Source organism: Battus philenor, unplaced genomic scaffold (genome assembly GCF_028537555.1).
Source record: "Battus philenor isolate CCGP_79_NKW_IND1 unplaced genomic scaffold, ilBatPhil1.0.hap1 SCAF_7, whole genome shotgun sequence".
NCBI classification, from domain to species: domain Eukaryota; kingdom Metazoa; phylum Arthropoda; class Insecta; order Lepidoptera; family Papilionidae; genus Battus; species Battus philenor.
The window spans coordinates 12,104,715-12,116,839 of NW_027181737.1; the positions used below are offsets into that span (position 1 = coordinate 12,104,715).

General features: G+C 31.6%; 1 protein-coding gene across 2 annotated transcripts in view; it reads right to left on the reverse strand.

The window, feature by feature from the left end:
• Obp73a (Odorant-binding protein 73a) overlaps positions 1–12,125 on the reverse strand; it is a 36,342-nt gene that overhangs the window by 5,976 nt on the left and 18,241 nt on the right. The window contains exons 3-4 of one of the 2 annotated variants that reach the window (XM_068774170.1): positions 2,233–2,330; positions 1,304–1,339 (exon numbers count right to left, since the gene is read on the reverse strand). In XM_068774170.1, the coding sequence (XP_068630271.1) occupies positions 1,304–1,339; positions 2,233–2,330 (134 nt within the window). Of the gene's footprint in view, positions 1–1,303; positions 1,340–2,232; positions 2,334–12,125 lie in introns of both variants that reach the window. The other variant, XM_068774169.1, reaches the window with a different exon arrangement.

Consider the following 12,125-nt stretch of genomic DNA (forward strand, 5'->3'; position numbering starts at 1 on the left):
GAAAAGCAGGGGCCGTGGAAAAGAGCATGGCTCGCGAACATTGACGGCAGATCGACGGAACGGACCCATTTCGCCTTTTCGCCCTATACATACCTAAAGCGCAATACAGTAGTTTCGATAGCATTTATTAGTTAACACATTTTCTACAATTAAATTTTTGTAGACGTTATTTGATCTCGTATACATATATCATCCTATACATATAGGGTTAAATCGAAAATAACAACTACAGGTGTCTAAAATGAATGTCTAGTAGAGACAGAATATATATTTTCATTAGTGAACTAATTAAAATAAAAATACTTCATGTGCCGATATAAATAAGTACTTTTCTGTGTATTAAAACAAACCATTTCATATGTTTTCATATAAACTTTTCAGTGAATTTTAATTAGGACCCCAAAGTTTCATAGAATCATCCATTTATTTATTCATTTCGATACCGGTAATAAAATTATGTATTTACATGATCAACGAAACATAAAAACACTGTAAATAAATATAGACTAAAAAATCGACCCAAGTTTAAATGACCCCGGAAATTTAAATGAGAATATAATTGGTATCAATTTTAATATTAAAGGGTTGTATATGATTTCTTTAACGACCAATTTACATGTCAAAATACATATGTTTCTGTTACAACAAAACTTTGATTTATATTTTAATATTTTTAATGGAATAAGGATTTTATATATTTGCCTACTAATTATCTCTACACCTGGGTTGACTGACGAAGAATGTTAATAAGGCATTAATTTCGCCATTTCAGAAGTAAAAAGGGCAAGTAAATAAATAAAAAGCTTTCTTATACAACACTTAACATTAAACAAACGTAATAAATGTGCTTATACCACTTGTATTTGCAAAAACAAAGGAATGTAAAATGTAGAATGAGCACGGAAACGTTATTGACTATTAAAGAATAGACAAAAGAAACTATTGTGAGTTGCAATAATAAATAATGTCGACGGACACGGTTCATTCAATCTATATATATAAAATAAAGACTTGATGAAACCATTTATAACTCGAGAACGGATGGATCTATTTTTGTCTAGAATAGGACAAAGACTATAAAATTTATATATATAGATATAAAAAGATAATATTTTAAATAGTCTATTCATGTAAATAGCTTAATGGTTATGTGTAAATTTAGAAATCCCAAATTTCCTCATTCATTGTCTGGTAGAATGAAACTCGCCGTTGAAAAATAAACGTAAGCGTGTAAAATTAAATCTAAATCCATGTAAAATTCCAACGTTTAATTATAATCCGTTGCGTGTAATTGAATACTTACTGCTTTCACTTTTCTGTACACACACTGCAAAAGGCACTGGAAACAAAATAACAATAATGATAACACGATATTAATTTTTTTAGTTATAAAGAAATTTTAAGTTATATATAATGTTTTAGCAATTGGTTTAACGTCTTAGAATTACATCAGAAACTCAAAAACTGAAAATGGACTATATTAATTATCGTACATATATTTCATTCATATGGCAAATGATAATCATTTGCAAATGTGGTAGTCCAGCGGTAGAGGACTGAGATTTGCGATTGCAGGTCGCTGGTTTGATTCCCAGGATACAATCTTACATAATTCACACTTCATTATTTGCAGCAATGTCCTCTGCGTGGCATATTACCAGACTGTGATGGTCAACCTGCTTGCAAAGTGTGGCGATTATGGTACATATCCCCATAGATATCTTTAATGGGGCCTATGCTTAGCAGTCTACGTCTATGGGCTGAAAGGACGATGACGACGAATCATCTCAAATTTATTCACATTATAACTCAGAAACTTTTCGTATTCCAAAAGTGATCATGGTGAAAGGTGTAACAACTTTAAAGTAATTTTGTTCAAATGAGGTTTAAGTATTAAGCCATATTTAATCACTTTATAAATTGATGTAAGTTAAAATTGGATAACGGAGAGAGATAGAATAGTTCTCAAATGGCAAATACAAGACTCGGCGCAGGTAGGCTGCCTAGTAGGAAGACCGAGGAAATAAAAATGGTCCTGGGAAGTCGCTGGATGACTGATCACAGGGGGGATTATTGATGGAGGCCTATGCCTTGCATTGGGAGCCAATCAAGAAGAAAATTAGACAATGAATGCATTTAAAAAGCAACAATGTATACAGATCATAATTATCAATAAAGATCGATTATAAAGTTGATAATGAGTTTATTATTCAATTATGGTACTGTCCATACCCCTGCAATTCTCTTCTCGTCATGTGTGAAAGGAACCTCCCTTTTGTTACGCCGCCTTTGTGCCGGCATGGTGTGTTCCTCTTTGATCACGTCCAGGGCTTCTGGAATTAAAAATATCATGTTTCAACACATCGTCGTTCAGAAATGATTACATACTACATAGTTCTAATTTTTTTCTTTTATAATGGTTTTTATGTTTATTTCCTTCTTTAGTTTAATTAAGGGCTATATTAAGTTGCTCCAAATTCAAATGAAGATGTACACATCTGTTATTCACGTACTTTTTAAGATTTGTTCGTAATGTTTTTTTTTAAATATTTGTATTTACGTTATCGACGAGCCTGTACATACTTAAAATAGAAGTTTAAATATATGACAGTACATAAAAATATTCGTGGATCGCTGGGTTAGTAGGCTCTTTTCTATTACATGTTAAAGTATTTTTATAAGGTAAATTTTTAATTATTAATAAAAGTCTAATATTAACGGTAGTGTACGGTTGTTCCTTGCTTGGAAACCCAAGCATTTTATTTTCCCGTGGCGGTGGCTAAAACAAAAACTAGTAAATTGAACAAAGAGTCATCAAACCTTAAAAATAAATAAATATAAACATAAAATGTACATGAGATATTTATATACATGCACCTATATTATAGTTGGGTATATAGACGTATAAACTCCAGTGCAATGGTAGCCATAAATACAGACAAGTTTATCTAGGACAGTTAGGTCACGAAGCCTCAGTACGTTCACTTTCAACTACAGAATGTTAAGACTTATACAGTTCGAACGTAATTTCGTAATTTGGTCAGAAGTTATATAATTCAGTTGAATTATTATTATGCCGATACAGAGGTCATTGATTCTTGAAAATAAAAGTGACTTTTTTGCATTAACTCTTAAAACAATAATAGACATTCTTATATACATTTGTACAAGTTTTAAAATTATAGATATTAAAGTTTTCCGGTGACTATTTCTGATATAACAAAAACATCAAAAACTTGAATGTGTAACTTGAAGTGCTTCCTTATTGGTATATTATTGTCTTAATAAGAAGAAAAGTTTAGTCATTTTTTTGTTCTTTTTGGTTAATGGTCACAGGTGTATTAATATTGGTCAAGTTTTATAATCTAAAAGGTTTTGGTGTCGAAACCACGGATAGGCACACAACATAGGACGTCCACCCACAATTTGGGACAATGGAACATCCCGTGTCTTAACGCGATCTTGCCAGGGTTGTCAAAAGGCGCAAGATGCAGGTCACTTCCAACCGGTCCTGTTGAAAATCTCTCGACGAAGCACTTGTCCAGCAGTGGACATACAACGGCTGAAATGATGATGATGATGATTGACACCAGATAGTTACACATATATGTGTACCTGCGCACGTTTGAGATCTATTTTATAATATAATACAATACAATACAATATAATATAATATAATATAATATAATATAATATAATATAATATAATATAATATAGTATAATATAATATAATATAATATAATATAATATAATATAATATAATATAATATAATATAATATAATATAATATAATATAATATAATATAATATAATATAATATAATATAATATAATATAATATAATATAATATAATATAATATAATATAATATAATATAATATAATATAATATAATATAATATAAAAATAAGAAATGTATTTCAAAGTAATTATTTCTGGCTATTTAGGAAACATTAATTAAAAATGTCTGTTAAGCTAATGTCATTCAAGTGTTGGTGTTATACTTAGAGACATCGTCCTGTGTACAATTATTTGTTACTCCTAAAATAAGACTAACTACACTTAATTCTAATTAGATTTTTAATTCAAAATCATTAATACTTAACAGTGGATCAAATAAAGAAACCAATTAACTAACAACATTTAGTAAGAATTCATTATTATGTTCATCATATGAATAACTAATTTATAGATGATTTAAAATAATTTTCTTTTAAAATATCTAAGTAAAACTTCACGATACGTTGCGGTGGTGGAAGTATAAAAAACGAATTGCAATCTATAATAACTTGTTTCCGCAATTTAATATATTACCGTGGTTTTAAATCGGTTACTTAATATATAAGGTGGAGGGAAGTGATATACTTAATATACCAAGTATTACAAATTTTATTTCATTTATATATGTAAAATTGCAAAACAAATCGTAATTTATGGTATGCATATACCAACATATAAAAGGTCGCAATCTCTGGATGTGGACAGCATAAGACGGGTCATCGTGGCGATCTTTGGCGGGGACCAATGCATTCATTGCCACACTTGAATTTTTAAAAATACAAGTGTGGCAATGAATAGTTTTAGGTTTTGTATTAGTAGTTATTTACCACAAATCAATGCAAAAACTAATTTGATATATTTTTTTTAATTTTCTCCGTTTTATTTTACCTAAATTGTTTATTATTTGAAAACAAACCCACAAATTCAATCAAAACTTTTTCTAGCATGTTAACCCTTAACTATGGACGTCATTTTTTTGTCACACTACCATGGACGTGCGGTCTCTCGGACCGCTATGTTTTGAAGTCCAAATATTACGTAAATATTAATTTTATTTGTACACTTTTGTATTTTTTGTTTTTTATGTATATTAAAATTAAATAATTTCGATGCTTTTAATCAATCTTTCTTTATTTGTAAATAAAATAAAGCATAATAACAATTAAAGACACTTTTTGGCATACATTTACTAAAGATCAATTGTAGGACGAAAAACTCGAACGAATTAAACTTTTTAGAAGAAATAACAATCAAAACTATAAATCTAAGGTTTAACCTAAAATAAAAACGAATAAAAGTCTTCTCAAATTCAAATAAAAAAATTTTGACATTGGTCCAATTGTTTAAAATTATTGGCAGTCCTTGCACAAGGGTTTGGAACATTGTAAACATATGACCTGCCTACAATCTATACAAGTGTAATTGGACTTTCTCTTTGGTTTTGGTAGATAAAGACGACATGTTTTTCGTTTTAATGAATCACTCTCCTGGCTAGGGGGTTCATCTAGGAGCATATCTGCGCCTAAAACTCGCCTCATTGTCATTTTCAATTCGTTTGATATATTTGATTTTATTGCTCTCTCCTTTTATTATTCGTTCCGCATGCATATATGACTAGGGATCGTGCCATTTTTTTAGGAATACTCCTCTTTTTATTTTTTTGCTCTGATGCTCATTGTGTAATACATGAGCATTTATACCACACAAGTCAAGAATGCGATATAAAATGATCAAAGGCCATCTTCTAGTTCAATATTCTTTGATATTTTGAAAGAAAATAACATAAAACAATCAAATTAAACAAAGTCACCGTTTATATTATTTACGCAGGAAACGTGGACGTGCGGTCCGACAGACCGCGGTTAAAGTATAAAGTAAAATAACTCATCTAATTTGTGGCCGCCGACACAATCTCTTATCTCATCATACGTTTGGGCGCTAAAACTGAAGCTACTGAGAGCATTAAATGCGGGGAGCAAGGGGAAAGGGGTAAACACAAAAATTACAAACTGCAAGCGGTCTGTGAGACCGCGCGTCCACAGTTAAAGGTTAAATTGGATTGAAAAGGATTTATTGTCATGAAAATATCGAAGATTAAATAAAAAAATGAAATCGCAAAATAAAAATATCATTTTTATGATATTACATAAGCTAATGTCATTTTTAATTTTTATTTTTATCAGTTATAATTTTTTTTATTGTTAATAGTATTGAAAGTTCCCTTGCTTACGACTTAAACCTGCTTCTAGAGAGATTTCCGACGTGTTTCGTCACGCGTACCACGCGCGGATTATTTCGAGTCACATAACTCTCGGTTCTTTATTCCACGGTTTCCTTGAGTTTCACCGTTTGTGAATAACGGTTTTCTTATATGTAACCCATTTCTGTATATCCTAAGTCTCCTTATGCTGGCAGTACGATGATTTTTTTCACTTAAATAAACTAATAACAGATAACTGTCATAAATAGCGCTAGTATGTTAAATGAAAATACGTGGTAGCACAGGCCTATGGAAACCACAGGATATTTAATAAAAAAAAATCTTTTCTTGTTGGTCGAGTTATTTCAAAGGCTGCAGTATTTTTAAGTCACAGTAGTGTTTGTTTATTAAAATTCAAAAATATTTTTTTTCAATTACATGTCTTGTTGCGTTAGACCTGATATGGACAGGCAAAAGAAACTCAACAGGACTATGTAGTTTTAAAAAAATATATAAAATGACAATTTAATAAACATTAAAATAGCCCGGAAGCGCCCACATAATTCCCAAGGTATATATTCTATGAAGTCATTAATTCACACACATTCTTAGGCAATTTATTTAAATATAACAATAGGAGCTCTTTACTACAGGTATAGATACTTCTCCCGCAGCATCTTGCCTATTGAAATCAGCTACGGGTTACAAATGAGGGCTTTGAAGAAGGCCAACCAAGATTGTAATAATGCTTTCGACATAGGAAGTTGCAGCATATTATGTGGATTATATGTATTCTGCACCAACACTATTTCAGTCCATTTTACGTGATCTGAAAACTAGTCTTTATATGGTCTGCTTACGTCTCGCATTAGAATTTTTGGTCTCGTCAAAGATCAATGGACTGGAAACGTCGACGGCAAACGTCGTATAGGCTGAAGTTTCATCAGTTGATCGGGCCATTCGCTCATCACTTCACGCTAGTTTTGATACTGTATTGTGTTCCACGATGCCAAAGATAAGAGAAGAGAAGAGAAAGGCGCACCCGTATAAAGAAGAGAATTACTGCGTTTCGACGGTATCACGAACCTCAGCAATAAGCATATCGATGCAAGAAGAAGGAGGTTGGAAAATGGAATAGGAATGTCAAATTCATAGAAAGTGTTAAAGCTACTTTTATTATAAGCTAGGACATCATAGCAGTTCTAAATTGCAGCTTATGCAATTGTTTTGTAATTGAACGTGTGTGTGCATGGAACGTGATTACGCTTGACTGAATACACGCGTCGATTGCCGGGAACTTTTGCAACGTGCTTACCTGTTTATGATTCAGGTGCAATTTGACAGTAATTTGAAAGAATTTTCGGTTCAAAACATGAGACATAAATATTTTACAATGCATGATATAATTTTCTTTTATTCCGCATTGTAAAGTATTTTACATGTTTATATATTAATAAAGTAATGTATGAAATTAGACACACTACTCTAATTTAAAATTATTAAATTTATTTAAAATTATCTTTGTTATACGTCTTGCAAAGGATGTCTGTTGGCTGATATGATTATGATTGTTGTAGTAAAAACATAAAACACAAATAAAAATATTGATAAATATAAATATGAAAAGTACTATTAAAACTATATAAAACATACTAATATTTCTAAAATTATACACAAAATAAACAATACTGTCAAATGATAGGTAAGTAACAAAACGGGCTCACAGGCGAATACAGCGAAACCCTTCAACACATAGCAGTATTCAAAGTTATTAACAATGTTATCTGTACATAAGAACATAATCAAATATTATTTTGTTATGTTCTTTTGTCTATATTACTATCATATGTATAAAACAATAAAAGCTTCCTACTTCAAAGGCGTATATAAAAATATTATTTTTGTTACTTCTGCGTTACTAGATTTTATCTTGATTTTATTGATTCATAAAGAACTTAAATGTAGATGTCGTTTAAATTACAATAGTAATAGAGTTGATATAAATATAAGGAGATTCACAAAATAACCAAGATCACCAAGGATATCTGGAGTCACGACACAAATCGGACGACCACCGACCTCAATCCCGTTGGCCGACCGACGACATAGTTTATGCCACGAGAAGTTACTGGATGCAGGCATCACACGAATCGTCATTGCAGGGATTATTAGGGAAGGCATAGGCCCACCTAGTTGTGAGCTTCTCTAGGCTAGCATGATAATGGTGATGGTGATTGAAGTCGAAGGTACAAAAACCTACAACGTACCTGTGATAAATTACCGACAATCAACATTATCATAGTGCCTTAAATGCAATGCGTACGTAACACAAAAAAAAACAATTATATTTCACAATCTTGTCCGTGCACGAATTGTATTGATGTAATTAAAATAAAAGTGATGAAATTAAATGATTGTTAATTTGTATGCGTTCGATGTACGTCGCAGCCATTTGCATATTCATTGTCCGTTCAGCAAATATTCGTATGTAAACTATTTGGTATAAAAACAATTAAATTTCGATTTTGTTTATTTGTTATACTTTTGTTTATTGTAACATGATATGTAAGTTGATTTATGTGCAGAATTTGAAGCTCATTTGGTAGTAAAAAGATTTAGGATTTGACACCGACTTCAATTAATTGTTTTTTTCTTATTTATTTATGTACAGGATGCAGTTTTTTTTTCACGAAATACGTTTCTGCATGCTTTATTGGAATTTATTTTTAACAATATTAAAATAGTTATGTTCACGATTTTGTAGTGATTTGTCAGTAACAATATTACTACAATGCTTAGGGGATTTAAATTGAGAAAATATTTTTTCGTCTCTTATGTTTAATGTTCGTGTTTTTTGCGTTGTATGTTTATTTCATATTCCGATTTGGTTTGGCAGGCTTTTTACCGCCGATTTTGTCACCAATTTATAATAGTCACGAAAACGACAAGTTAAATATTAAAAAATAAATAATAAGGTAATTCGGATAATACAACAATATCTTATATTTATAAAATGTAAATGTGCATCTGCTTCAGATTATAAATCATCGTCACTGTATTATTGTACGAATACAATTATTTCAAAGTATCTACAAAAATTGTCCTAAAATTTGTTGATGTTTTTAATAGCACCATCATTATATAAGTCGATAGACGTCCACTGCAAGGCGTAGGCTTCCTCCAAACATCGGCACAATGACCGGTCTTATGCTTTCCGCATCCAGCCACTGCCCGCGTCCTTGAGTCGCTTCAAGTAATGAAAAGCATACCCACGCCGGCCGCTGAATACACGAGCGATCTGCCCCGCCCACTACTACTTCAAACGAGCGATTCTCGAAGCGAAGGTCTGACCATAACCCTTTCGATTGCTCCCTGGATGACCGACAGTCACATGGTAAACGACCACGTTTCAGATCCATATTGTCTTGTCAAAGACCTTCGTCTTAGGACATTATGGTATTTCGGACGAGAAAATTTTTCTGCGCTTCCTGAATGCTAGCTATCCTAGTAAGATTTAAAGTATGCTATCGCAATGTTTTATTGCATAAGAACCAAAGAATAAATCGCAATGTGCAAGTTAGTCTTTAGAATGCGTTTATTTATTTAAATCTACCGTCAGATGCATACGATAAAGAGGCAACTAATTCATTGCATACCGATCGTAAGTATCGTGACTCATAACCAACCTCAAGCGAAACAGTTAAAGAGTTTTAGCCTTCTTCGCACATGTGTATCCTTAGCGACAATAATACGTTGTCAATATGCATCGAGGTCGGTGCTAAAATGAAGGCATTTCTGTATTCCTCAATACCGTTATCATTATGTTAAGATAAACCGAATGTTTGGGGAAACTTTATGCTCGTGCCACATTAGGATAATTCGGTATAATGTAGACATTTATGTATTTTTATGACCAGTAACTAATAAATTTTTTATCACAAATTTTAATCATATATCACCAGGAACTTATAAATAAATAGTAAGACCGCTCTTACTTTGAAAGGTGCCGCTAGATGGCGCTAGCAGTCGATTGAATCACGCTTGTTTGACACGAGTTGTCACAATAAAGGGCATTGCATGGTTGAATTGGCATCAATTAATCAATAAGAATTAAAGAGCATGTGATCAGTATATAAACATATATTAGTATTTAGTAGTACTGTAGAGGATAAAATCAGTAATGTTGTATGTTTGTAACATCCCGCACCGAGGTTTCCGAAAGTGTCCTCAAACTAAATTATATAAGTTCAAGTGAACTAAGCACCTTTCGCACTCTGTTTCATCAATCCCACGGAGTCTATAATTGATAACACATTTATTATTACATAATTAATATTTTCTTATCAAAAACCGAAAAATTTGTTATTCAGACAATTTAATAATGAAGTAAGTTTCAAGTCTAACAAATATGAAAATCAAGTAGAATATATAAAGAAACGTTTACAAAAAGCACTATATAAATCCGTTGTTTCAAACTGTAAATTTACAAAATAACCAAAAAGATAAAGTCGCATCGTGCAAAAGCTAAATAACCGACCAATGTGGCAAGACATTTATATTATACGGTTCCGTTATTATTTTTTAACGGCAATATTTCGTCCAGTCTAAAAAAACTTGTGCTAATGTTTTATCGATTGTTCTAATTTATCTATCGGATAGCGGATTCATCGTATAAGGAATTGCTTTCACAGTTTGAAAGCAATTCACACTGTCGAATGAATAACGGAGGTAAATACATTAAATTTCAACGGAATAACAATATTTCTGATTGTGACAATCAAGTCGGTCCATCGATCTTATACCGACCCTAATTTTCAGCAGTCCCAGACAAAACTGTTAAAAATAAACAAAACAAATAAACAAGGTAGGTTTCTTAAGCAAAACTCTATTCTGTTTATAATTAATAAATCCTTGTTTTTAACAAAATTGATTAGCTTGGCTTTCGCTGCGAAACTAATTAAATTATTAAAAGTTTATTATTGCTTTACCGTTATTATTAGAAGAAAATTTATCTGATATAAAGGAAAGTCCTTTTTATATTTCAAAGCAAGCGTCTATTATGTTAGAAAGATACCCCATGTCCTTCGTACAACCTTAACAAAAAGATGAGCCATGTTTAAGCAATTTGAAAATGGGTTGTCTCCATTGTTCACTCACAAAGCAACTCGAGTAAAGATACCGAGAAAGATAGATATATTGCGTAGGAAATCCAATGACCCTTACAAAATACTGTAGATCCATATGTGATCTTAATAGGTAAAAGTTTCACCTGTCTTCTCCCATGATCATATCGTACATGAAATATCCAACTAGAAACCTAAAGGCAAATGATTTATTAATGTATTCTTATTATTCAATCAAGGTTGCGAAATGACGTTGGAATCAAGCAGCGAAATATGGATAATTGTGACGATCTTTGGTGGAGGTATATGTCTTGCTGTGAGGATCTTCCGGATGACTTAATGACGATGATGTTCCTTCGAAAGGATCAACAGTAACTATTTGTGTACCTCATGAGAAGAAAGCAAGAAGAGACCAATTTGATAGAAACTAGAATCATATTGATCTCCTTCATAATTACAGGTTTCAATTTAAAGTATCGATTAAAAATATGTAGTATAGATGTAATAAAAGTTTTTATTAAACGTGCAGTTGGTCATACAAGTACGGACAAGGAGCCGAACTAAAGCAAGCAACCTTTACCAGCATTCGATAATGCGAGACAAGGTTACGAAATAGTGAACGCGATCATAACGGTGGCCTTTACATTTATTTAACGACAGCAAACGGAAGCCTTATATACATACGCTGTTTCAATCTGTCATCAGAAAAAAAAATCGCAAAATTATTAGACTTAGCGATATTACTTACTGATCTTTGTATGTACATACATATATAAAACAAAGTCGTATTAATTTACACTAATTATAACCAAAAATTGGTTGGAAGAATTTTAATTATCATTGTTTTGTTTTCCTTCGTGTAGAATAGGGTAAAAGGTATCAAAATATAAATTATATATTTTAAAAAAGAATTACATTAAAAAAACATCTAATTCCACATGATATTTAAAATTGTGTTAAACGGGATAAAGTTCCCGGGTCAGCTAATACCATGTAACATTATTACACGTGCTTAAGTAATTT